The sequence below is a fragment of the Nesoenas mayeri genome, assembly GCF_963082525.1.
Source record: "Nesoenas mayeri genome assembly, chromosome: 5".
Lineage (NCBI taxonomy): Eukaryota > Metazoa > Chordata > Aves > Columbiformes > Columbidae > Nesoenas > Nesoenas mayeri.
Genome location: NC_137548.1, coordinates 68439018 through 68466014, shown reverse-complemented (window position 1 = coordinate 68466014; position 26997 = coordinate 68439018). Strand labels below are relative to the sequence as shown.

Below are 26997 nucleotides of genomic sequence, written 5' to 3'. Positions count from 1 at the left end.
GGCTTCTCATGCCCTGACAGCCCCTGACTGTCTGGGCACGCTCTCCGAGCTGCAGTTTGTGGCTGTGGTGGCCACACGTGCCTCAGTCAGGGGCACACATCTCAGCTTTTTCTGGGCTTTGTTCTGTCCATCTTTCCTGCTGCTTGATGACATGCCTTTTAAGTGTTTATGGGTTTTGCTTTTAAGTCACGTTCCATAGTTTGTGTGCTTGCTTCGGGTTTTCTTTTTAGCTTTGCAATATGAACATGTAGTTCGTTCTTTTCTTTTCCTTTTTTTTTTTCCTTTTTTTCTTTTTCTAATGTAGCAGTGTAAGTACTTTCAGCCAATCTCGTGCTCCAGCAGAACCCAGTGCAGGTATACAGTGCAACCTGATTACATACCTGATTACATGTATTGTCTACTGGCCCTTTGTTATGACTCCCCCCCACAAAAAAAAGTTGCAGGACTGGACTATTGTTAAGACTCCGGGCTTTCTGCTGCACAGTCTCCAGCATGGCTTTTCTGGGCAGCAGAGCGCTCCAGAGAGCAAATGCAAGGGGCTGCCTCGCTCTCAGGGCTTTGTAGCCAGGCCTGTCTCTCACAATGCTTGTTTCTCTCCACAGCAATATTAAAGACATCAAGAAGAGGCTGGAGGCAAAGCGAGTGGAGCGGATCCAAACCATGCTGAGGAACACGAGTGACAAGGCTGCTCAGGAGAGGTACTGGGGTAGATGGTCCTGGGCTTGGTCATTGGCAGCTGTCCCACCCTGTCCTGCTCCAGGGAAACCTTTTGAGCAGCCAGACAGGTGTGCGCGGGCTGCCCACATCTCCCGAGCTGCAGCGATAGTGTCATTCCTGCCATCACTGCTGACAGTGGCTTCCAGCGCTTTCTCCAGCAGCTTTGTACTTTTGTGTGAGGCACTTGGTTTCACTTACCAGCCTCTGACTGGCCCGAGAGGAGCAGAGCCTTAGAAATGCCGCAGGAGCTCCCAGGAAAATGCAGGGGGGGCCATGGCAGGTGGAGAAATTGTAGGTTGAGGACAAGCCTCCCAGGCACACATCCCTTTGGCTCTGGAAGGTGACACGGAAGGTTCTTGCTGACATGATGATGCACCTTCCAGTCACTTCAGTTGAAGCCCAGGTGTGCTTCCAAATCTGCTTTGGTGCGTATGTATCTCCCCCTAGAATCAACGGCAGGTCTTCCCAGCCTCATCTCAGAGGTGTGTTCACTCAGGTAACGGCTGCAGCTTTCCCACTTGTTCTAAATCTGATACTCTGGTACTGAGCTGTGCATTCACCTACTGCAGCATGTGAATCGGGGTAACAGCTTCACACGTTGGTACAGAACAGGGGACGCTCCCTCCTTTGCTCCCCACTCATAGCAAGGTTCTTTTGCGGTCTGTTAAGCTGAAAAAGTAGAACTTTGCATGTAATTCTTTGGCCTGTGTCTCAGTCAAATTTGAATGGTGGTTTATTTGCCTTTCCTAAAATTACAGCAACCTCTCAGTGTGGGAGGAGGCAGTGAGAATATCACACACCTGGCTGTCTGTTGTGCTGTACAGCACTTCATTGCTATTGTTCCACAGGTTTTATGTAAAGATAACAGAAGTATTACAGGTTTTTATACATTTCCTTTATTTAAAGGTTGAAGAAAGAGATCAATAACTCTCACATTCAGGAGGTGGTGCAAACAATCAAACGGGTAAGTTCTCCTGCGACAGGCTGCCCCAGCAGCGCCGGGCGCTGCAGCGCGAGGGTGTTGCGTTCCCATCAGCACCTCGCACAGAGCCAGTTCTCCCAGGCATGGAAATCCATTAAAGTGCTGCCACACCAAGGGCTCCAGCTGTGTCATTCAGCCAGGCCAAGGGTCTCTGCTTGTGTCTCTGTGTGTGTGTGTGTGTGTGTATCTGTCTGTCCACCTCTGTGACTGTGTGTGCACGTGTGTGCCCGTGTGCATATGCCTGTGCATCTGTACGTGTGTGGCCTTGTGTGTATCTGTGCTTGTGTGTCTGTCTGTGTGTCTCTGTGCAGGCCTGTCTGTGTGTGCATGTGTCTCTGTCTGCGTGTCTGTATGTGTCTATATGTGAGCATCTGTGCTTGTGTGGGTCTGTGCCTGTGTGAGCGTGTGTGTGTGTCTACGTGTGCACATCTCTGTGTGTCAGGGTGTGCGTGTCTGTGCAGTCTGTGTGTGTGTCTGCATGCACCTGCTCATCTGTGTGTGCGCGTGTGTCAGTGTGCGCATCTCTCTGTGCATGTGTCTGTGTGTATGTCTCTTTGTGTGCATCTGTTTGCATGTGTGTCTGTGTGTGTGTCCATGTCTGTGTGTGCGCTTTTGTATACATCTGTCCCTGTATGCATGTGTCTGTGTGTTTCCGTGTGTGCGCACGTGTCTGTGTGTGCATGTCTGTGCATGTCTCTGTACGAGAGTGTGTGTCTGTGCGTGCATGTCTCTTTGTGTCTGTGTGTGTACATCCGTCTGTGTGTCTGCATGTACGTGTGTGTGTCTGCGCCTGTGCACGTGCCTGCGTGCATATCCATGTGTGTGTCCATATGTCTGTCTGTGCATGCATCAGCTTGTCTGTGTTCATGTGCGCCTGTGTCTGCATCTGTGTGTGTGTGTCTGTGTGTGAAAGTTTCTGCGTGTGTTGTCTACGTGTGTCCTTATGTCTGTCTTTGTGTGTGTGCCTGCATGCATGTGTCTGTCCATGTCTCTCTGTGTGCAGCTCTGGGTGTCTGTCTGTTCATGTGTGTCTGTGTCTGTTTGTGTGTGTGCATGTCTGTCTGTATGCGTGTGTCTGGGTGAGTGTGTGTCCATCTGTGTGTGTGCGTCTGTCTGTATCTGTGTGCATGTCTGTGTACGCGTGTGTGTGTCTGTGCCCTTCTGCCTGTGTGTGTGTGTGCACGTCTGTATGTCTGTGCGTCTGTGTGTATTTGTGTATCCACTTGTCTGTCTGTGCGTGTGTCTGTGTGTGTGTCCGTATGTCAGTCTGTGTGTGTCCACGCATGTATCTATGTGTGTCTGTCTCTGTGTGCGCACATCTGTCCGTCTGCGCAGGACTCTGTGTGTCTGTGTATCTATGTGTCTATGTGCATATGTCTGTGTGTGTGGTCGCATGTGTGTGTGTGTGTCCATATGTCTGCCTGTGTCTGTGCATCTATCTGCGTGTCCATTTTTCTGTCTGTCTCTCTGTGTGCGTTTGTGTGTCCATATGTCTGTCTGTTTATGCATGTGTGTCTGTCTGAATGCTTCTGCCTGTGTGTCCACACGTCTGTCTGTCCATATCTTGTCTATGTGTCCATTTGTCTGCATGTGTGTCCATATGTCTCTGCATCTGTTTGTATCCATTTGTCTGTCTGTCCATCCATATGTCTCTGTCTTTGTGTGTCCGTTTGCCTGTGTCTATTAGTCTGTCTGTGTGTCCGTTTGTCTTTGTGTCCATTTGTCTGTGTGTCCGTTTGTCTGTCTATATCCATCTGTCTGTGTCCATTTGTCTTTGTGTCCATATTGCTGTCCATGTGTCCATTTGTCTGTCTGTTCGTATGTCTGTCCTGTGTCCATTTGTCTGTCCGTGGGTTCGTATGTCTGTCCTGTGTTCATTTATGTGTTCATTTGTGTGTCCATTTGTCTATCTGTGGGTCTGTGTGTCTGTGTGTCCATCTGTGCATGTGTCAGTATATCTGTCTTTGTGTCTGTTTATCTGTGTGTCCATTTGTCTGTCTGTCCAGATGTTTGTCCTGTGTCCATTTGTGTGTCCCTTTTGTCCATGTGTCCATTTGTCTGTGTCTGTCTGTCTCTCCATGTGTCCATTTGTCTGTTTGTCCGTTTGTCTTTCTATATCCGTTTGTCTGTCCTTGTGTACGTTCATCTGCCTGTGTGTACGTTTGTCTGTCAGTTTGTCTGTCCGTGTGTCTGTTTCCGTTTATATGTCTGTCCATCTGTTTGTCTGTCCTGTGACCATGTCTGTCTGTCTGTCTGTCCATGTGTCCATTTGTCCATGTGTCTGTTTGTCTTTGTGTCCTTTAGCCTCTGTGTCCATTTGTCCGTCTGTTTGCCCGTGTGTCCATTCGCCTACCTTTGCGTCTGTTTGTCTGTCCGTGTGTCTGTTTGTCTGTCCGTGTGTCCGATTGTCTGTCCGTGTGTCCATATGTCCGTTTGTCTGTCTGTGTGTCCGTTTGTCTCTCTTTGTATCCATTTGTCTGTCTGTCCGTTTGTGTGTCTGTATGTCTCTCTGTGTGTCCATTTGTCTGTCCATGTGTCCGTTTGTCTGACTGTCCATTTGTGCATGTGTCCGTTTGTCTGTCTTTGTGTCTGTCTGTCTGTCAGTATGTCTGTGCTGTGTCCATTTCTGAGTCCGTTTGTCTGTATGTCCATTTGTCTGTCTCTGTGTCTGTCTGTCCGTATGTCTGTCTGTGTGTCCGTTTGTCTATCTGTCCATCCGTTTATCTGTCTGTCGGTTTGTGTGTCCGTAAGTCTGTCCTTATGTCTGTTTATCTGTCCATGTGTCTATTTGTCTGTCTCTGTGTCTGTCTGTCCCTGTGTCCGCTTGTCTGTGTGTCCACTTGTGCATGTGTCCATTTGTCTGTCCGTATGTCTGTCCTATGTCCATTTGTGTGTCCGTTTGTCTGTCCATGTGTCCGTTTGTCTGTCTGTCTGTCCATTTGTGCATGTGTCAGTACGTCTGTCTGTCCGTCCGTTTGTCTGTCTGTCCATCCGTTTGTCTATCTTTGTGTCCGCTTGTCTGTCTGTCCATATGTCTGTCCATGTGTCTGTCCTGTGTCCGTTTGTGTGTCCGTTTTGTCGGTGTGTCCATTTGTCTGTCCTTATGTACAAATGTCTTTCCAAGTGTCCATTTGTCTGTGCCTGTGTCCGTTTGTCTCTGTGTCCGTATGTCTGTCCTTGTATCTTTCTGTCTGTCCCTATGTCTGTCCTGTGTCCATTTGTGTCTCCGTTTATCTGTCTTTGTGTCCATTTGTCTGTCTGTAACTATGTCTGTCCCATGTCCATTTGTGTGTCCGTTTGTCTGTCCACGTGTCTATTTGTCTGTCCGTGTATCCGTTTGTCTGTCTGTGTGTCCATTTGTCTCTCTGTCCGTTTGTCTGTCCGTGTGTCCGTTTATCTTTCCGTGTCTCCGTATGTCTGTGTGTCCGTTTGTCTGTCTCTCCATTTTGTCTGTGTGTCTGTCTCTCTGTATGTCTGTCCGTGTGTCCGTTTGTCTGTCCGTGTATCTGCATGTCTGTCTGTGTGGCCGTAGGTCTCTGTGTGTGTGTCTGTCTGTCTGTCCATTTTGTCTGTGTGTCTGTCTGTCCCTGTGTCCATTTGACTGTCTGTGTCTCCGTTTTTCTTTCCGTGTGTCTGTTTGTCTGTCTATGTGTCCGTTTGTCTGTCCGTGTGTCCGTATGTCTGTCCTTGTGTCCGTTTGTCTTGTGTACATTGGTCTGTCCGTATGTCTGTCCGTCCCTGTCTCCGTATGTCTGTCTGTATGTCCGTTTGTCGTTCTGTGTGTCCGTCTGTCTGTCCATGTGTCCGTGTGTCTGTCCTTGTGTCCATATATCTGTCGGTGTGTCCGTTTGTCTGTCCCTGTGTCCATATGTCTGTCTGTGTGTCCATTTGTCTGTCTGTCCATTGATTGTGTGTCTATCTGTCCGTGTGTCCGTTTGTCTGTCCGTGTGTCTGTATGTCTGTCTGTGTGTCCGTTTCTCTGTCTGTCCATTTTGTCTGTGTGTCTGTCTGTCTGTGTGTCCGTTTCTCTGTCCGTGTGTCCGTTTGTCTGTCCGTGTGTCCGTATGTCTGTCTGTGTGTCCGATTGTCTGTCTGTGTGTCCGTGTGTCTGTCCTTGTGTCCGTATATCTGTCCGTGTGTCCGTTTCTCTGTCTGTGTGTCCGTATGTCTGTCCATGTGTCCGTTTGTCTGTCTCTGTGTCCGTTTCTCTGTCTGTCCGTGTATCCGTTTGTCTGTCCGTGTGTCCGTTTGTCTGTGTGTCCGTTTGTCTGTGTCTCCATTTGTCTGTCTGTGTGTCCATTTGTCTGTCTCTGTTTCCGTTTGTCTGTCTGTGTGTCCGTTTGTCTTTCGGAGTGTCCGTATGTTTGTCTCTGTGTCCGTTTGTCTGTCTGTCCATTTTGTCCGTTTGTCTGTGTGTCCGTTTGTCAGTTCGTGTGTCCGTTTGTCAGTTCGTGTGTCCGTATGTCTGTCCTTGTGTCTGTCTGTCTTGTGTCCATTTGTATGTCCGTGAGTCTGTCTGTCCTTGTGCCCGTATGTCTGTCCGTATGTCCGTTTGTCTGTCCGTGTGTCCGTTTGTCATTCTGTGTGTCCGTATGTGTGTCTGTGTGTCCGTGTGTCTTTCCTTGTGTCCATATATCTGTCCGTGTGTCTGTTTGTCTGTCCCTGTATCGTTTTTCCTGTCTGTGTGTCCGTTTGTCTCTCTGTGTGTCTGTATGTCCGTTTGTCTGTCGGTGTGTCCGTTTGTCTGTCTGTGTGTCCGTTTGTCTGTCCATGTGTCCGTTTGTCTTTCCGTGTGTCTGTATGTTTGCGTGTCCGTTTGTCTGTCCGTGTGTCCGTTTATCTGTCTGTGTGTCCGTTTGTCTGTCTGTCCATTTTGTCTGTTTGTCTGTCTGTCCGTGTGTCCGTATGTGTCTCCGTTTGTCTGTTTGTATGTTTGTTTGTCTGTCCGTGTGTCCGTTTGTCTGTCTGTCCATTTTGTCTGTCTGTCTGTCCGTATGTCTGTCCTTGTGTCCGTTTGTCTGTCTTGTGTCCATTTGTCTGTCCGTGTCTCTGTCTGTCCTTGTGTCCGTACGTCTGTCCTGTGTCCGTTTGTCTGTCCGTGTGTCCCTTTGTCTGTCCGTGGGTCCGTATGTCTGTCTGTCCCTTCTGTCTGTGTGTCTGTCTGTCCGTGTGTCCGTTTGTCTGTGTGTCCGTTTGTCTGTCCGTGTGTCCATTTGTCGTTCTGTGTGCCCATATGTCTGTCTGTGTGTCCGTTTGTCTGTCTTGTGTCTGTTTGTGTGTCCGTATGTCTGTCTGTGTGTCTGTTTGTCTGTCTGTCCATTTTGTCTATGTGTCTGTCTGTCCTTGTGTCCGTGTGTCTGTCCTTGTGTCCATTTGTCTGTCCGTCTGTCCGTTTGTCTGTCTGTCCATTTTATCTGTCTGTCTGTCTGTCCATGTGTCCGTTTGTCTGTCCGTGTGTCCGTCTGTGTGTCCGTTTGTCTGTCTGTGTGTCCGGATGTGTGTCCGTTTGTCTGTCTGTCCATTTTGTCTGTCTGTCTGTCCGTATGTCTGTCCTTGTGTCCGTTTGTCTGTCTTTTGTCCATTTGTCTGACCGTATGTCTGTCTGTCCATTTTGTCCGTCCGTGTATCCGTTTGTCTGTCTGTGTGTCCGTATGTCTGTCTGTGTGTCCGTTTGTCTGTCTGTCCATTTTGTCTCTCTGTCCGTATGTCTGTCCTTGTGTCCGTTTGTCTGTCTTGTGTACATTTGTCTGTCCCTGTCTCTATCTGTCCTTGTTTCCATACGTCTGTCCTGTGTCCTTTTGTCTGTCTGTGTGTCCGTATGTCTGTCTGTCCATTTTGTCTCTTTGTCTGTCTGTCCGTGTGTCCTTTTGTCTGTCCCTGTGTCCGTATGTCTGTCTGTGTGTCTGTTTATCTGTCTGACCATTTTGTTCGTGTGTCTGTCTGTCCGTGTGTCCATATGTCTGTCTGTGTGTCCGTTTGTCTGTCTGTGCATTGTTCGTGTGTCTGTCTGTTCCTGTGTCTGTATGTCTGTCCTTGTGTCCGTTTGTCTGTCTTTTGACCATTTGTCTCTCTGTGTGTCTGCTGTCCTTGTGTCCGTATGTCTGTCCTGTGTCCCTTTGTCTGTCCGAGCGTCCGTTTGTCTGTCTTGCGTCCATTTGTTTCTCCGTGTGTCTGTCTGTCCTTGTGTCCGTATGTCTGTCCTGTGTCCGTTTGTCTGTCCTTGTGTCCATATGTCTGTCTGTGTGTCCGTTTATCTGTGCGTGTGTCCGTTTGTCTGTCCATGTGTCCGTATGTCTGTCCTTGTGTCCATTTGTCTGTCTGTCCATTTTGTCTGTCTGTTTGTCTGTCCTTGTGTCCGTATGTCTGTCTGAGTGTCCGTTTGTCTGTCTGCGTGTCCGTTTGTCTCTCTGTCCATTTGTCTGTCCATGTGTCCATATGTCTGTCCATGTGTCCGTTTGTCTGTCTGTCCATTTTGTCTGTCTGTTTGTCTGTCCTTGTGTCCGTATGTCTGTCTGAGTGTCCGCTTGTCTGTCTGCGTGTCCATTTCTCTCTCTGTCCGTTTGTCTGTCCGTGTGTCCGTATGTCTGTCCGTGTGTCCGTTTGTCTGTCTGTCCATTTTGTCTGTCTGTTTGTCTGTCCTTGTGTCCATATGTCTGTCTGAGTGTCCGTTTGTCTGTCTGCGTGTCCGTTTGTCTCTCTGTCCGTTTGTCTGTCTGTGTGTCCGTTTGTCTGTCCGTGGGTCCGTATGTCTGTCTGTGTGTCCGTTTGTCTGTCTTTCCATTTTGTCTCTTTGTCTGTCTGTCCGTGTGTCCGTTTGTCTGTCCGTGTGTCCGTTTGTCTGTCTGTCCATTTTGTCTGTTTGTCTGTCTGTCCGTGTGTCTGATTGTCTGTCTGTGTGTCCGTATGTGTCCGTTTGTCTGTCTGTGTGTCCGTTTGTCTGTCTGTCCATTTTATCTGTCTGTCCGTATGTCTGTCCTTGTGTCCATTTGTCTGTCTTGCGTCCATTTGTCTCTCTGTGTGTCTGTCTGTCCTTGTGTCCGTATGTCTGTCCTGTGTCTGTTTGTCTGTCTGTGTGTCCGTTTGTCTGTCTGTCCTTTTGTCTGTCCTTGTGTCCGTATGTCTGTCTGTGTGTCCGTTTGTCTGTCCTTGTGTCCGTTTGTCTGTCTGTGTGTCCTTTTGTCTCTCTGTGCATTTTGTCTGTGTGTCTGTCTGTCCGTGTGTCCGTTTCTCTGTCTTGTGTCCATTTGTCTGTCTGTGTGTCCGTTTGTCTCTCTGTTTGTCTGTCCTTGTGTCCGTATGTCTGTCTGTGTGTCCGTTTGTCTGTGCGTGTGTCCATATGTCTGTCCATGTGTCCGTATGTCTGTCTGTCCTTTTTGTCTGTCTGTTTGTCTGTCCTTGTGTCTGTATGTCTGTCTGTGTGTCCGTTTGTCTGTCTGTCCATTTTGTCTGTGTGTCTGTCTGTCCGTGTGTCCGTTTGTCTGTCTGTCCATTTTGTCTCTCTGTCCATATGTCTGTCCGTGTGTCCGTTTGTCTATCTGTCCATTTTGTCTGTATGTCTGTCTGTCCGTGTGTCCGTATGTCTATCCGTGTGTCCGTATGTCTGTCCTTGTGTCCGTTTGTCTGTCCGTGTGTACGTTTTTCTGTCCATGTGTCCGTTTGTCTGTCTGTACATTTTGTCTGTCTGTCCGTGTGTCCGTTTGTCTGTCCGTGTGTCCGTATGTGTCCATTTGTCTGTCTGTGTGTCGGTTTGTCTGTCTGTCCATTTTATCTGTCTGTCCGTATGTCTGTCCTTGTGTCCATTTGTCTGTCTTGTGTACATTCGTCTGTCCCTGTCTCTATCTGTCCTTGTTTCCGTACGTCTGTCCTGTGTCCTTGTGGCTGTCTGTGTGTCCGTATGTCTGTCTGTCCATTTTGTCTGTGTGTCTGTCTGTCCATTTTGTCTCTCTGTCCATATATCTGTCCGTGTGTCCGTTTGTCTGTCCTTGTGTCCGTATGTCTGTCCTGTGTCCGTTTGTCTGTCCTTGTATCCGTATGTCTGTCTGTGTTTCCGTTTGTCTGTGCGTGTTTCCATTTGTCTGTGCTTGTGTCCGTTTGTCTGTACATGTGTCTGTATGTCTGTCCGTGTGTCCGTTTGTCTGTCTGTCCATTTTGTGTGTCTGTTTGTCTGTCCTTGTGTCCCTACGTCTGTCTGAGTGTCCGTTTGTCTGTCTGCGTGTCCGTGTCCTTGTGTCCGTATGTCTGTCTGTGTGTGCGTTTGTCTGTCTGTGCATTTTGTCTGTGTGTCTGTCTGTCCGTGTGTCCGTATGTCCGTTTGTCTGTCCGTTTCTCTCTCTTGTGTCCATTTGTCTCTCCGTGTGTCTGTCTGTCCTTGTGTCCGTATGTCTGTCCTGTTTCCATTTGTCTGTCTGTGTCCGTTTGTCTCTCTGTCCATATGTCTGTCCGTGTGTCCGTATGTCTGTCCGTGTGTCCGTTTGTCTGTCCTTGTGTCCGTATGTCTGTCCTGTGTCCGTTTGTCTGTCCTTGTGTCCGTATGTCTGTCTGTGTGTCCGTTTGTCTGTCTGTCCATTTTGTCTGTGTGTCTGTCTGTCCGTGTGTCCGTTTGTCCGTTTGTCTTGTCTGTCCATTTTGTCTGTGTGTCTGTCTGTCCGTGTGTCCGTATGTCTGTCCGTGTGTCCGTATGTCTGTCCGTGTGTCTGTATGTCTGTCCTTGTGTCCGTTTGTCTGTCCGTGTGTACGTTTGTCTGTCCATGTGTCCGTTTGTCTGTCTGTCCATTTTGTCTCTTTGTCTGTCTATCCGTGTATCCGTTTGTCTGTCCGTGTGTCCGTACGTCTGTCTGTCCATTTTGTCTGTTTGTCTGTCTGTCCGTGTGTCCGTATGTGTGTCCGTTTGTCTGTCTATTTTATCTGTCTGTCCGTATGTCTGTCCATGTGTCCGTTTGTCTGTCTTGCGTCCATTTGTCTCTCCGTGTGTCTGTCTGTCCTTGTGTCCGTATGTCTGTCCTGTGTCCGTTTGTCTATGTGTCCGTTTGTCTGTCTGTCCTTTTGTCTGTCCGTGTGTCCGTATGTCTGTCCGTTTCTCTGTCCGTGTGTCCGTCTGTCTGCCCATTTTGTCTGTCTGTCTGTCCTTGTGTCCCTATGTCTGTCTGTGTGTCCGTTTGTCTGTCTGCGTGTCCGTTTGTCTGTCCTTCTGTCCGTATGTCTGTCTGTGTGTCCGTATGTCTGTCTGTCCATTTTGTCTGTGTGTCTGTCTGTCCGTGTGTCCGTTTGTCTGTCTGTCCATTTTGTCTCTCTGTCCATATATCTGTCCGTGTGTCCGTTTGTCTGTCCTTGTGTCCGTATGTCTGTCCTGTGTCCGTTTGTCTGTCCTTGTGTCCGTATGTCTGTCTGTGTTTCCGTTTGTCTGTGCGTGTTTCCGTTTGTCTGTGCTTGTGTCCGTTTGTCTGTACATGTGTCTGTATGTCTGTCCGTGTGTCCGTTTGTCTGTCTGTCCATTTTGTGTGTCTGTTTGTCTGTCCTTGTGTCCCTACGTCTGTCTGAGTGTCCGTTTGTCTGTCTGCGTGTCCGTGTCCTTGTGTCCGTATGTCTGTCTGTGTGTGCGTTTGTCTGTCTGTGCATTTTGTCTGTGTGTCTGTCTGTCCGTATGTCCGTTTGTCTGTCCGTTTCTCTCTCTTGTGTCCATTTGTCTCTCCGTGTGTCTGTCTGTCCTTGTGTCCGTATGTCTGTCCTGTTTCCATTTGTCTGTCTGTGTCCGTTTGTCTCTCTGTCCATATGTCTGTCCGTGTGTCCGTTTGTCTGTCCTTGTGTCCGTATGTCTGTCCTGTGTCCGTTTGTCTGTCCTTGTGTCCGTATGTCTGTCTGTGTGTCCGTTTGTCTGTCTGTCCATTTTGTCTGTGTGTCTGTCTGTCCATGTGTCCGTTTGTCTGTCCGTTTGTCCGTTTGTCTTGTCTGTCCATTTTGTCTGTGTGTCTGTCTGTCCGTGTGTCCGTATGTCTGTCCGTGTGTCCGTTTGTCTGTCCGTGTGTACGTTTGTCTGTCCATGTGTCCGTTTGTCTGTCTGTCCATTTTGTCTCTTTGTCTGTCTGTCCGTGTATTCGTTTGTCTTTCCGTGTGTCCGTACGTCTGTCTGTCCATTTTGTCTGTTTGTCTGTCTGTCCGTGTGTCCGTATGTGTGTCCGTTTGTCTGTCTATTTTATCTGTCTGTCCGTATGTCTGTCCATGTGTCCGTTTGTCTGTCTTGCGTCCATTTGTCTCTCCGTGTGTCTGTCTGTCCTTGTGTCCGTATGTCTGTCCTGTGTCCGTTTGTCTATGTGTCCGTTTGTCTGTCTGTCCGTATGTCTGTCCGTGTGTCCGTATGTCTGTCCGTGTGTCCGTTTCTCTGTCCGTGTGTCCGTCTGTCTGCCCATTTTGTCTGTCTGTCTGTCCTTGTGTCCCTATGTCTGTCTGTGTGTCCGTTTGTCTGTCTGCGTGTCCGTTTGTCTGTCCTTCTGTCCGTATGTCTGTCTGTGTGTCCGTTTGTGTGTCTGTCCATTTTGTCTGTGTGTCTGTCTGTCCGTGTGTCCGTTTGTCTGTCGTTGTGTCCGTATTTCTGTCTGTGTGTCCGTTTGTGTGTCTGTCCATTTTGTCTGTGTGTCTGTCTGTCCGTGTGTCCGTTTGTCTGTCTGTGTGTCCGTTTGTCTGTCCTTGTGTCCGTATGTCTGTCTGTGTGTGCGTTTGTCTGTCTGTCCATTTTGTCTGTGTGTCTGTTTGTCCGTGTGTATGTCTGTCCTTGTGTCCGTTTGTCTGTCCGTGTATCCGTTTGTCTGTCCATGTGTCCGTCTGTATGTCCGTTTGTCTGTCTGTCCATTTTGTCTGTTTGTCTGTCCATGTGTCCGTCTGTCTGTCCGTGTGTCCGTCCTTGTGTCCGTATATCTGTCCGTGTGTCCGTTCGTCTGTCCTTGTGCCGTATGTGTGTCTGTCCATTTTGTCTGTTTGTCTGTCCGTGTGTCCGTTTGTCTCTCTGTGCATTTTGTCTGTGTGTCTGTGTGTCCGTATGTCTGTCCGTGTGTCCATCTGTCTGCCCATTTTGTCTGTCTGTCTGTCCTTGTGTCCCTATGTCTGTCTGTGTGTCCGTTTGTCTGTCTGCGTGTCCGTTTGTCTGTCCTTCTGTCCGTATGTCTGTCTGTGTGTCCGTTTGTCTGTCTGTCCATTTTGTCTGTGTTTCTTTCTGTCCATTTGTCTGTCCGTGTGTCTGTATGTCTGTCCTTGTGTCCGTTTGCCTGTCCATGTGTCCGTTTGTCTGTCCATGTGTCCGTCTGTATGTCCATTTGTCTGTCTGTCCGTGTGTCCGTTTGTCTGTCCGTGTGTCCGTATGTCTGTCCATGTGTCCGTTTGTCTGTCTGTCCATTTTGTCTGTCTGTTTGTCTGTCCTTGTGTCCGTATGTCTGTCTGAGTGTCCGTTTGTCTGTGTGTCTGTTTGTCTCTCTGTCCGTTTGTCTGTCCGTGTCCCCGTATGTCTGTCCGTGTGTCCGTTTGTCTGTGCGTGTGTCCGTATATCTGTCTGTGTGTCCGTCTGTCTGCCCATTTTATCTGTCTGTCCTTGTGTCCCTATGTCTGTCTGTGTGTCCGTTTGTCTGTCCTTGTGCCGTATGTCTGTCTGTGTGTCCGTTTGTCTGTCTGTCCATTTTGTCTGTGTGTCTGTCTGTCCGTCTGTCTGTGTGTCCGTTTGTCTGTCTGTCCATTTTGTCTGTCTGTCTGTACGTATGTCTGTCCATCCGTTTGTCTGTCTGTCCATTTTATCTGTGTGTCTGTCTGTCCGTCTGTCTGTGTGTCCGTTTGTCTGTCTGTCCGTATGTCTGTCCGTCCATATGTCTGTCCGTGTGTCCGTTTGTCTGTCCGTGTGTCCATCTGTCTGCCCATTTTGTCTGTTTGTCTGTCCTTGTGTCCCTATGTCTGTCTGTGTGTCCGTTTGTCTGTCTGCGTGCCCGTTTGTCTGTCCTTCTGTCCGTATGTCTGTCTGTGTGTCCGTTTGTCTGTCTGTCCATGTGTCCGTTTGTCTGTCTGTGTGTCCGTTTGTCTGTCCTTGTGTCCGTATGTCTGTCTGTGTGTGCGTTTGTCTGTCTGTCCATTTTGTCTGTGTGTCTGTCCATCCGTGTGTCTGTATGTCTGTCCTTGTGTCCGTTTGTCTGTCCATGTGTCCGTTTGTCTGTCCATGTGTCCGTCTGTATGTCCGTTTGTCTGTCTGTCCATTTTCTCCGTATGTCTGTCCGTGTGTCCGTTTGTCTGTCCTTGTGTCCGTTTGTCTGTCTGTCCATTTTGTCTGTTTGTCTGTCCTTGTGTCCGTTTGTGTCTGCGTGTCCGTTTGTCTCTCTGTCCGTTTGTCTGTCCATGTGTCCATATGTCTGTCCGTGTGTCCGTTTGTCTGTCCTTGTGTCCGTTTGTCTCTCTGTCCATTTTGTCTGTGTGTCTGTCTGTACGTGTGTCCGTTTGTCTATGTGTCCTTTTGTCTGTCTGTCCCTGTGTCCGTATGTCTGTCCATGTGTCTGTATGTCTGTCCTTGTGTCCGTTTGTCTGTCCGTGTGTCCGTATGTGTCCGTTTGTCTGTCTGTGTGTCCGTTTGTCTGTCTGTCCATTTTATCTGTCTGTCCGTATGTCTGTCCTTGTGTCCGTTTTTCTGTCTTGCGTCTATTTGTCTCTCTGTGTGTCTGTCTGTCCTTGTGTCCGTATGTCTGTCCTGTGTCCGTTTGTCTGTCTGTATGTCCGTTTGTCTGTCCGTGTGTCTGTCCTTGTGTCCGTATGTCTGTCCTTGTGTCCGTTTGTCTGTCTGTGTGTCATTTTTTCTCTGTGTGCATTTTGTCTGTGTGTCTGTCTGTCCATGTGTCCGTATGCCTGCCCATTTTGTCTGTCTGTCTGTCCTTGTGTCCCTATGTCTGTCTGTGTGTCCGTTTGTCTGTCTGCGTGTCCGTTTGTCTGTCCTTCTGTCCGTATGTCTGTCTGTGTGTCCGTTTGTCTGTCTGTCCATTTTGTCCGTCTGTCTGTCTGTGTGTCCGTTTGTCTGTCTGTCCGTTTGTCTGTCCATGTGTCTGTATGTCTGTCCTTGTGTCAGTTTGTCTGTCCATGTGTCCGTCTGTATGTCCGTTTGTCTGTCTGTCCATTTTGTCTGTTTGTCTGTCTGTCCGTCTGTCTGTCCTTGTGTGTCCGTTTGTCTGTCCTTGTGTCCGTTTGTCTGTCTGTCCATTTTGTCTGTTTGTCTGTCTGTCCGTGTGTCCGTTTGTCTGTCCTTGTGTCCGTATGTCTGTCTGTGTGTCCGTTTGTCTGTGCGTGTGTCCGTTTGTATGTCCATGTGTCCGTATGTCTGTCCGTGTGTCCGTTTGTCTGTCTGTCCATTTTGTCTGTCTGTCTGTTCTTGTGTCCGTATGTCTGAGTGTCCGTTTGTCTGCGTGTCTGTTTGTCTCTCTGTCCGTTTGTCTGTCCGTGTGTCCGTATGTCTGTCTGTGTGTCCGTTTGTCTGTCCTTGTGCCGTATGTTTGTCTGTGTGTCCGTTTGTCCGTCTGTCAATTTTGTCTGTGTGTCTGTCTGTCCGTGTGTCCGTTTGTCTGTCTGTGTGTCTGTTTGTCTGTCTGTCCATTTTGTCTGTGTGTCTGTCTGTCCGTGTGCCCGTATGTCTGTCCGTGTGTCTGTATGTCTGTCCGTGTGTACGTTTGTCTGTCCATGTGTCCGTTTGTCTGTCCGTGTGTCCGTATGTGTCCGTTTGTCTGTGTGTCCGTTTGTCTGTCTGTCCATTCTGTCTGTCCTTATGTCTGTCCTTGTGTCCGTTTGTCTGTCTTGCGTCCATTTGTCTCTCCGTGTGTCTGTCTGTCCTTGTGTCCGTATGTCTGTCCTGTGTCCGTTTGTCTGTCTGTGTGTCCGTTTGTCTGTCTGTCCTTTTGTCTCTCCGTGTGTCCGTATGTCTGTCCTTGTGTCCGTATGTCTGTCTGTGTGTCCGTTTGTCTGTCCTTGTGTCCATTTGTCTGTCTGTGTGTCCTTTTTGTCTCTCTGTGCATTTTGTCTGTGTGTCTGTCTGTCCGTGTGTCCCTTTGTCTGTCCGTGTGTCCCTTTGTCTGTCTTGTGTCCATTTGTCTGTCTGTGTGTCCGTTTGTCTCTCTGTCTGTCCTTGTGTCCGTATGTCTGTCTGTGTGTCCGTATGTCTGTCCATGTGTCCGTCTGTCTGTCCTTTTTGTCTGTCCGTTTGTCTGTCCTTGTGTCCGTATGTCTGTCTGTGTGTCCGTCTGTCTGCCCATTTTGTCTGTCTGTCCTTGTGTCCCTATGTCTGTCTGTGTGTCCGTTTGTCTGTCTGTGTGTCCGTTTGTCTGTCCTTGTGCCGTATGTTTGTCTGTGTGTCTGTTTGTCCATTTTGTCTGTGTGTCTGTCTGTCCGTGTGTCCGTTTGTCTGTCTGTCCATTTTGTCTCTCTGTCCGTATGTCTGTCCGTGTGTCAGTTTGTCTGTCCCTGTGTCCGCGTGTCCGTCTGTGTTTCCATTTGTCTGTGCGTGTGTCCGTTTGTCTGTCCATGTGTCCGTATGTCTGTCCGTGTGTCTGTCTGACCATTTTATCTGTCTGTTTGTCTGTCCTGCTGTCCCTATGTCTGTCTGTGTGTCCGTTTGTCTGTCCTTGTGTCCGTTTGTCTGTCTGTCCGTGTGTCCGTCTGTATGTCCGTTTTTCTGTCTGTCCATTTTGTCTGTCTGTCTGTCCGTGTGTGTGTCCATTTGTCTGTCTGTCCATATGTCTGTCCTGGTGTCCGTTTGTTTGTCTTGCGTCCATTTGTCTGTCCGTGTGTCTGTCCATGTGTCTGTTTGTCTATGTGTCCGTTTGTCTGTCTGTCCTTTTGTCTATCCTTGTGTCCGTTTGTCTGTCTGTGTGTCCGTTTTTCTGTCTGTGCATTTTGTCTGTGTGTCTGTCTGTCCGTGTGTCCGTTTGTCTGTCCGCGTGTCCATATGTCTGTCCGTGTGTCCGTTTGTCTCTCCGTGTGTCTGTCTGTCCTTGTGTCCGTATGTCTGTCCTGTGTCCATTTCTCTGTCTGTGTGTCCGTTTGTCTCTCTGTTTGTCTGTCCTTGTGTCCGTATGTCTGTCTGTGTGTCCGTATGTCTGTCTGTCCATTTTGTCTGTGTGTCTGTCTGTCCATGTGTCCGTTTGTCCGTCTGTCCATTTTGTCTCGCAGTCTGTATGTCTGTCCTTGTGTCCGTTTGTGTGTCTTGTGTTCATTTGTCTCTCTGTGTGTCTGTCCTATGTCCATTTGTCTGTCTGTGTGTCCGTTTGTCTGTCCTTCTGTCTGTATGTCTGTCTGTGTGTACGTTTGTCTGTCTGTCCATTTTGTCTCTGTGTCTGTCTCTCCGTGTGTCCGTTTGTCTGTCCGTGTGTCCATCCTTGTGTCCGTATCTGTGTCCGTATGTCTGTCCATGTGTCCGTTTGTCTGGCTGTGTGTCCGTTTGTCTGTCTGTCCATTTTGTCTGTGTGTCCTTGTGTCCATTTGTCTGTCCGTGTGTCCGTTTTTCTGTCTGTGCATTTTGTCTGTTTGTCTGTCCGTGTGTCCGTCTGTCCGTTTGTCTGTCTGTCCATTTTTCTGTCCGTATGTCTGTCCTTGTGTCCGTTTGTCTGTCTTGCGTCCATTTGTCTCTCCATGTGTCTGTCTGTCCTTGTGTCCCTATGTCTGTCCTGTGTACGTTTGTCTGTCTGTCCATTTTGTCTCTGTGTCTGTCTGTCCGTGTGTCCGTTTGTCTGTGTGTCCGTTTGTCTGTCCGTATGTCTGTCCATGTGTCCGTTTGTCTGGCTGTGTGTCCATTTGTCTGTCTGTCCATTTGTCTGTCTGTCCATTTTGTCTGTGTGTCCGTGTGTCTGTCTGTGTGTCCGTTTATCTGTCTGTTTGTCTTTCTGTCCATTTTGTCAGTCTGTCCGTATGTCTGTCCTTGTGTCCGTTCGCTTGTCTTGCGTCCATTTGTCTCTCCGTGTATCTGTCTGTCCTTGTGTCCGTATGTCTGTACTTGTGTCCGTCTGTGTGTCCGTTTGTCTGTCCTTGTGTCCGTTTGTCTGTCTGTGTGTCCGTTTGTCTGTCCTTGTGTCCGTATGTCTGTGTGTCCGTTTATCTGTCCTTTTGTCTGTCCATGTGTCCGTTTGTCTGTCCTGCGTCTGTCTGTTTGTCCATGTGTCAGTCCTTGTATCCATATATCTGTCCGTTTGTCTGTCCGTATGTCTGTTTGTCCATTTTGTCTGTGTGTCTGTCTGTGTGTCCGTTTGTCTGTCCTTGTCTGTATGTCTGTCTGTGTGTCCGTTTGTCTGTCTGTCCATTTGTGTCTGTCTGTCCGTATGTCTGTCTGTGTGTGCATTTGTCTGTCCCTGTGTCCGTTTGTCTGTGTGTCCATTTGTCTGTCCATTTTGTCTGTTAGTCTGTGTGTCCATTTATCTGTCTGTCCATTTGTGTCTGTCCATATGTCTGTGCCTGTGTGCATTTGTCTGTCCCTATGTCCGTTTGTCTGTCTGTCCATTTTGTCTGTTTGTCTGTCCGTTTGTCTGTCTGTGTTTCCTATGTCTGTCTGTCCGTTTGTCTGTGTGTCTGTCTTTGTGTCCGTATGTCTGTCTTTGTGTCCGTATGTCCGTTTGTCTGTCCATTTGTCTGTCGGTATGTCTCTCCTGTCTCCATTTGTATGTCTGTTTGTCTGTGTGTCTGTTTTTCTCTCTGTCTATTTTGTCTGTCTATCCGTATGTGTGTCCTTTTGTCTGTCAGTATGTCTGTGTGTTGGTTTGTGTGCCCTTTTTCCATCTGTCTTTATGTCCGTAAGTCTGTCCTGTGTCTGTTTTGTCTGTCTGTGTGTCCATTTGTCTGTCCGTCTGTCCCTGTGTCTGTCTGTCCATATGTCTGTCCTGTGTCCATTGGTTAGTCAGTTTGTCTGTCCGTGTCTTTTTCTGTGTTTGTCTGTCATTGTGTCTGTCTGTCCAGGTGTCCGTTTGTCCTGTGTCCATTGGTGTGTCAGTTTGTCTATTTCTGTCTGTCTTTGTGTCCGTCTGTCCTATGTCCATGTCGGTTTGTGTGTCTATTTGTCTGTCTATGTCTGTTTGTTCTGTGTCTATTTGTGTGTTCATTTGTCCCTCTGTCTTTGCATCCATAGGTGTGTCCTTTTTTCTGTCTCTCCCTCTGTCTGTCCTGTGTCCATTTGTCTGTGTGTCTGTGCATATGTCTGTCTGTGTGTCCATTTGTCTCTCTTTGTGTCTGTTTGTCTGTCTTTGTCTCTGTTTGTCCATATGTCTGTCCCTCTCTGAGTCTTTGTCTGTCCATCTATGTGTGTCCATTTTTCTGTCTGTGTCTGTATGTCTGGCTGTGTATGTGTCTGTGTCTTTGTGCATGTATGTCCTTATCTGGGTGTCTGTGTGCCTGTGTCTCTGTGTGTGTGTACATCTCTGTCTACCTGTGTGCGTCTTTGTGCGACTGTGCACGTGTGTCTATGTCCATATGTCTGTTTGTGTCCATGTGTCTGTCTGTGTCTATGTGTCTGTGTTCACACACACTCAGGCCTTACCTGGAGCTCAGGGGTTCCCACTCGACACCATTATCCTGGGGCAGCAGGACCAGCTGGGCCCGAGAGGCTGCCCAGCCCTGGCTCTTGCTCCTCTGGGCTCGGGAGGGCTAAACCATTTGTTTATATAAACATAAATGTGGGGTTTTTCAATTTGTTCTCTTTGAAGGTGACAGAAAAGACAGCCAGGTACCAGCAGAAACTGGAAGAGAAGCAGGCAGAGAATCTGAGAGCCATCAAGGAGAAGGAAAGTCAGGTAAAGCACAGACAGCGCTCAGGGTCAGGGCTGTTACTCAGTACCGTAAATCCCTAATCTCAGAGGGGATTGGTCAGTAATTAACGCTGCACCACCCTCCACACACCCCAGACACCCCTCCTGAGCACAATGAGGACTGAACACCCCCATCCAACCCCTCTCATGCACAGTGTGATGCAAAAGCACCATCAGACATAGTGTAAATCAGCACAACATCGTTCACAGACTGTCCCCGCTGCCATTGTCAGGCAAGCACAGAGGCGCGTGGGGGTGGAGACAAGTCCTTCCTCGGGGGGTTGAGGCCGCGGTTGTGCAGAGCTGACGTGTCACCATGCTGGTCTCTCTCAGAGCTGGTTTTTATCCCATTCTTGGCCTGACGTCGCTGTTTGGAGAATGATGCGAGGTCTCTGTTTGCAGCTCCTGCAGGAGGCGCTGGCAGAATATGAGGAGAAACTGCAGAGTCTGAACGCAGAGGTGCAGGAGATGGTGAAGAACTGTGTGCGAGCGGGCTGTGCTGGAGAGACGGAGACACACGGGGAAGCAGTTCAGAGCGTTCTAGAGGGAGAAAAAGGCTCTGCACAACAACTGGAAGGGAAGATGCCAGTGGCAGAGGCATCAATGCTTACGATAGCCTGGCCTGAGCCCCCAGGAGCCGAAACAGCTGTTGAGATTGAAGAAAGCAAACTTTGAGAGATGCTTCCCTTGCATTTCCACTTCAAGAAGGTTTATGGAGGTAGAGTGTGAAGTTAAAGACCGGCTTGACAAACTACTACAGTCCCTTTCCACTCCGGGGAACTCCTGCAGTCCTTCAGGAATTTACTACTTTATTATCCTTGACAGCAGACGTGGGCTGACGGCCTCGCCCTTCCGAGGGCTGCGCGCTCTCCTTCCACAGCCTCGGCCCTCGGTGTTCCAGCAGCACAACAGCCTGCGCCTCAAGACAAGTTGGCCTTGGCATTCACAGCAGCATCTACATTCATATTTTAGTCTGGATTCAGACCTCAGTTTTTAGATTAAGTAAATAAGTCTGTCATATACATTTGTCACACACAGCTCTTCACATCAGAGCACAATCGCTTCAAACAGAATTTACCAGACCCTCTCCAGTCACCCCAGTGCGCTCCAGGCAGCTGAGAGCCATCCCAGAATAGACCTCCCGAAGTGCAGGGCAGTGTGGGTGGCAGGTGCTCAGCAAAAACTGTTGTTTTCTAAAGTGCCATTTTTTCTGGCAACACTACCTGCTAAGGCAGACACAGCCTCTGCTCCCAGGGGGAAAGGTCAGTTTGGTAGAACCCCAGACCCGTTTTGTCACTGCACCACTGCCTTGCACCACCTGTGTTGGCTGTTTTAAGTGGTGTGTTCCACCCCCCCAGAGTCCGATGAGGACAGTTTTCAGTACATTGGTATCCACACAACACAAACCAGCATTTCCTTCTGTGGAAATGTGCATTACCAGCATCACAGCTTTTCTTTCTGACCTCCTCTTATTCCCAGGGGCTGATTCTCACTCCTGATTCTACCTTTGACTCTGAGAGGCCCTCGGGCAAGTTCTCAGATCTGGATCCACATCTCCCTAAGACCTGCCAGCCTTGAGCAGGCTCCCTGGGCAATTACAAGGCATATGATGAGTGTAAGAGCCTCATCATTTGTTCCAGCTCCCACAGAAACACTTGCAGAGTTCTCTTCTACAGCAGTTTAACATTTTTAGAGCTTCACCAACACTTTTTTTCATACAGCTAAATTAGTTCCATATTATGGCCTTAGATGACAACAATTAAAATATCTAAACAGTTTGAAAATAATTTTGTTGCACAAATAAAGAACCAGCCAGTTATATTGCCCATAAGATTCCCTCATACACAAAGCTGAATATGGCTCATAAGAAACCACGTGGAATTATCCATTCAGGTAGCAGTAAGCAGTTCTCTGGAGCTGCTTTTCTAAGCTGCCATCCCATCTAATGAGAACAGCGGGCTCAGCAGTGAGCTCTAGAATCTGTTCCTTGCTGCTGGGAAAACCACACTCCCCAAATATCCAAATATTCCTGAGGACCTTGTGGGGAGGAACACATGCTACTGCTGTTTGCAGGAACACAGACACATCTTACCTCAAAGCCTTCGTCCCTTCCCCTTTCTTCAGGAAGCACGTGCATCTGTAACCAAGAGCAGCCCCCCACTTGGTGACATAACACATCAGTCTCCTTCCACTGCCCCACGCTAGCAGAAATTGCCCAGCCCTGTGACTTTGAACAGCAAATGGTGCTCGGCCTCTATCAGCCCTGCTGCAGACTTGCTGCTCTGTCTTCACTTACACAAAACCTAAAGCAGAAGACACTCACAGGGCAGGTTCCCAGCATGCTGGCCTTGTCTTGCAACAGAAAAAGGGTCAGTTCCTCTTCCCCGTCTTTACCCTTCCACTTGCTAGGCCAGCAAAGCCTTATTTTGTGAATACAGAACTTACATTGCTATCCCCTGCCTCCACACATACTCTCACCTGTTTTCTGACCTCATGCACTGAACAGCTTTGACACAGCAAGTGCTCGCTCATCCAGGAGGAAGGAACTGGAAACATATGGTCCAGCTCTTTTCCTAGCACCTTCTAAGACAGACCTTGCTTATGGCTCCTAAAAAAGCAGGAAATAGCAATAATTCAGTACAGAGCAGCCACGTCCTGCCCTTCCTTGTATCATGGCTGACATAACATTAGCCCAAGAGCTGGAGTTCAGCCTGCCAAAGTACACTGGCACCAGTCACCGGGACCCTGGGAAACTGGGGCTTCTGGTCACCAGATGTCACAAGCAGAGGGGGAGGAACTGACCCTCATCACCCTCCCCCAAAAAAGTCAACCCTCTCCAGTCACACACCTGCAAATGCCAGATGTAATTAAAGGAGAAGATACACTTAGGGACACAAAATAAAATGGGAACTGCAACTGTTTCATTACAAGTGCTCATCCTAGAGATAAATTACTGTGGGTCAAATTTGCCAAATTGTTCAAGGAAACAACAAAAACCCAAACAACACCCCCCCCCCCAACACTGCTGAAGAGAAATGGGGGGTATGGGGCCCCCAAACCTCAACCCGCAATTGAGCAGATCTGTGACTGCTGCAAGTCTGAGCACCTGCAGCCCAGAGAACCCCATGCTGCCAAAACCCTCCATGTATTTATTTGGCCATTCGAGCCCCTTTTACCGCTACCTTAGAGATCCCCAGAGGGTCAAGTGTCTTTAAACCCAGACATAGAAGAAAAAACAGTTAGACTATGGTCTGAAAAAGGAGCTTCTTCCATCCTCTTGTTATGAAAACCTTTGCCCTTAATTTGAGACAGTACTAGAGGAGATGACATGTTCCTGTCGGGAGCAATGTCTCGCTGCTGCCCCAGAGCTGTGCCACCCAGCAGAGAGACCCCAAAGTCCCCACTCACCCCTCTGCTTGTTCTTCGGGTTTCTGTCTTCTCTGAAAAAGTGAGCTCAGTCACAGCCAACCTACAGCATGCAGTGGTTGGGACACGAGAACAGTTACACCCGGAAACTGCATTGACAAACACAGTGTGAAGTGCTGCTATTAAAGAAAAATAAAGACAGTCGAACAACCGAAACAGCTCAAGTAGGTATGAGAGACGAGATCTTCCAAGCCTGGTCTGACACCCAAGAAGACACCGTACTTCCCTTGTGGTGTTCACATCATACTGGAATTATGTATTGTACATTTCTGACTTATTTATTTTCTAAAAAGAAATAAAATGTTGCATTTCTTAAAAAGTTGGATCACCTTTGTTGGTTTATAGAGTAGTCTCCAGCCCTCCAGCCGCACAGCGGCTCAGTCACATCACCTGGTTACTGACATACTCGGGAGAAACGCCACTTTCTGATTTGCAGCACTAGCTGTGGGAGCCCTGCCTGTGCTCGCACTTCACCGGGGATACTCGCCGACCACAGAACACACAGCACTTGGATCACATAGGTCACTAATGAGTCTGTTACTTACAGAAACCAAATTCAATGGTGATTAAGATGATAATAGTGCCTGGTCAGACACTAAACAGCAGTAGATCTAGGCATAATCTTAGATTTTTTTTTTCTCACATTTTCATCTTTTATGTGGCATATTCTGAATGTCATTCTCTACCACTACATTCTCCTACCCTAAATACTTATTTTAATGAACCCAAACTTTGTACTATATTCTTAAAAAAATAAATAATGAGGATCCCTAAGCAAAGGAGGACTCGAACCACTCCAAGAGATACAAATACAAGACATCGCACCTGAAGGATAAGCTCAGGGACTCGAAAACAGGAGCATTACTAACAAATACACAGCAGTCCAACCCCTCTCTCGGCCAAGCCCTTGCAGGCAGCTGCCCTCATGAGAATTCAGCACCGGTGTTTTTCAGAGCACTTCACAGACACCAGGAAGAGCCTGAAGGTCATTGCTGAAGCAAATCAGTTTGCTGTGAATAGATACAGATGCCTGGGAATATGATGCTGTCAACCAAACCCTGAGCAGCAAATAGCCAGAAAATGCTCCAAGCTGGTTGCTGTGGCTTTATTCCTGTCACCATTCCCTGGGCAGTCAGGGATCCAGAAGCCTTTGATGTTTCCTTGCAGCTCCACACACACTTCTGACCATCCTCTCCTCCCCTGTAAGCAACAGTAACGCATTTCCTTCCAGTCTGCACAGCTACAGTGCCTCATTTTTAACTGCAGACTGGACAGTGTGTCCAGGTAGTTCTCCCTGATCCCTTTCCTGCAACTAAAAGAAACTTTGTATTCAAGTATTTTGTAACCACTCTGCGGAGCACAAGCTTCTCTAGGCATTCCCACAAACCACACCCAGCTGAGAGCCACCATTCAGCCTCACTTTGTACTAAATGATCCAAAATTATCTTCTACCTCGGTAATACAGATCTGGTGCTGACGTGACCGTTTCTGCTCCAGAAGGAAGTGCTGCACAGCAGCTCCTGTATTTTAAAGCCACTCTCCCTGCCCCACACACTCAAGATTCACTACTTATTATTATCTCCGTTTATAGACCAGGACCAAGGGCACAGCAAAACGCTTTCCAGGCTACAGGGGGAAGCGTAGGATTCCTCACTAGACTGAACAATCTTTAAAGTCGTGAGCCTCATTTGATCTAAGGTCCTTCTGTAACCACTGATTAAAAGACAGGGGCCTCCAGAGAAAGGTTTGTCCCATTCTGAAATAAATGGGACAATACGCTACTGCATTTGATAATGCAGAGCCCTGTCTGAGGAGGACAGGCGCCATTACATATAAACAAGTGCAACTGGGAGATGACAGCAGTCACAGGCTCCCTGTTTGATTCAGCAAATTGTTCACATAAACTCAACTTGGCATCTTCAAAGGCCTGCTGCATGCTGGTTGCCAGGGCTGTGGCAGCAGGAAGAGACTCCATACCAGCAATGCTGGCAGGAAGGAAAAATGAAAGGGAAGGATTCAGGTGAAACATGACACAAAACAAGAAAAAACCCTGAGACATAAGTGTAACCTTGTTGAAAGCATAAACAGAAAGATATTCAGAGAAAACAACATCTCAAAGCATAATTACCCAGGGAGTAGGCGAGGAGCTCTTCAGAGAAGAGGTTACAATTTGTTACGTACCCAGGTATCACTCAGCATACACAAAATCTCCCTCGCGAATGCAAATTACAAACCTGCTCTGCTTACAGTTCTGCAGCCTGGCTGCCCCTTCCTGGGGAGGAGCTCCTGGCCCTGGAGACAGAGCTTCAGTCTCCCAACAAATCTGGGTTTACCTTAGGATTTACATTTCATTCCATACTCATCTACATAATGGAGCAGCTAATTGGTGATATGCCATGCACAAACTGTAAAGAGAGAAACACAAGAATCAGCTATTTCATTCTGTATTGGACAGGAAGATGGATACTTTCTGCATTCTTTACAAATAGAGTAACGAGTTTTTTAAATTTCGTAAGATACTTCAATGCAATCTTTCAAGGACCTTCCCTCACTGTGTTTAGTCACACTTGGGCCAAAGTATAAAAGGATGTTAAATGTTAAACCTGTTACCTCTGTCGCCAAGAAACAGACATTTTAAAGCATCTCAGCACTGCAAGAGGATTATGAATAAATCAGGATCTACTTTAATTTAAAACACAAGTGCAAAGGATTCACAGCTACAGATGAGCAGGATCTTTTGTTTCAATTTATAAATCTTTTCAAAGCCCTGCTCTTTCGCATTTAAAAAAAAAAAAAAAAAGCAATAAATCTGGAATACAGAAACTTTTTACATCAAAAGTTTTCCAGTGCAGCTAAGGAGGAGCTAAATGAATTCATTTCAACCAGCCTCAGCAGCCCCACGCTTGGACACCCAGTGCGGGCGATCCCCGCGCTGGCCGCGGTGAGCGGTGTCAGAGGGCAATCAGCGAGAGAACGGAGATGAACCACCCGTGGGGTGCTCGTCTCACCCTGCTCTGCAGAGCCCACCCACACGCCCGCACACTGGGTGCCCACCATCTGGGTGGCTGGCAGCAGTGCAGATTCATTCCATCCCAAATTACTTCAAGTAATCAACTGTGGCTTCACTTTTGAAGCAGGATCTGTAACTGAGTAAATAGCAGAGGATAGAGATTATTCACATCTTCTGAAAAAATGCAACTATGAGTTTAGTTTCAGAGACAGTAGGACTGTCCCAAGAATAACTTAAATTCCAATAAATTTCTATCTGAAGTTTCAAAATAGGATCCCAGTTTTACATGTAAGATTAAATTCTTGAGACCTCACAACAATACACACCAGCACTGTACAATGTTACATCCTGACCTAGAGTCCAATTACCTTGACTATCTCACTGATCAAAAAGTGTATCATACAAAATATCTAAATCAATTTAAAATAACTGAAAGAGCTGCTCAAACAACCAGGAACCTCTGGAATGTATCAAAGGGATGGTGGGGAAGGGAATACCAATAACAAAACAAACATCAAAAGTGTATCTTCTCCCCACATCCTGCAGCAACAAGTAGTGGGGATGGAGGCTCAACAAACCGCTTCACACGAACACAAAAACCTCTCCTGGGATGTGCAGGACAGCTGAAACCTTTTCATTCAGCATCCCAGAGCATCTCTAAAGCGCCACCCAACAACTGTCTCAGGGCAGCATTTCTCAGCCTCTCCTGGGAGAAAGGACTTGGAAAGAAAGGTGCCTGGAAACTGAATACAGGAACAAGCTCTCGCAGACTCTCTGCTCCAGCCAGCAAGGGAGATGTTGCATGTTGCAAAGTTTCAACTGTAAGATCCTGGTGGCAACAAGATGTGTCTTCCCAGAGTCCGTTTTGAGGCGTTTATCCAAGGGTTCCCCCTCCAAAAGTTCAAGATCGTGAAATGGATTCAAGATTGACCACTAAACCGTACATATTCCTCAGCAAAAGAGAAGCACGTTGATGCAAGAAAGCCATTTAGAAACAAATATATACATATCACATCTGCTCCCTGGGAAAATATAGGCAGTTTTTTAGGTCCATGTTGAACTGAAGGAAATAA

General features: G+C 48.0%; 1 protein-coding gene across 1 annotated transcript in view; it reads left to right on the top strand.

The window, feature by feature from the left end:
* Window positions 1-20709, top strand: part of PLCB2 (phospholipase C beta 2) — a 59962-nt gene extending 39253 nt beyond the window's left edge. The window contains exons 29-32 of the mRNA XM_080345701.1: window positions 603-698; window positions 1624-1681; window positions 19387-19473; window positions 19891-20709. Coding sequence (XP_080201827.1) covers window positions 603-698; window positions 1624-1681; window positions 19387-19473; window positions 19891-20163 — 514 coding nt within the window. The 3' untranslated portion in view covers window positions 20164-20709. The remainder of the gene's footprint in view (window positions 1-602; window positions 699-1623; window positions 1682-19386; window positions 19474-19890) is intronic.
* The last annotated feature ends 6288 nt before the right edge of the window (window positions 20710-26997 follow it).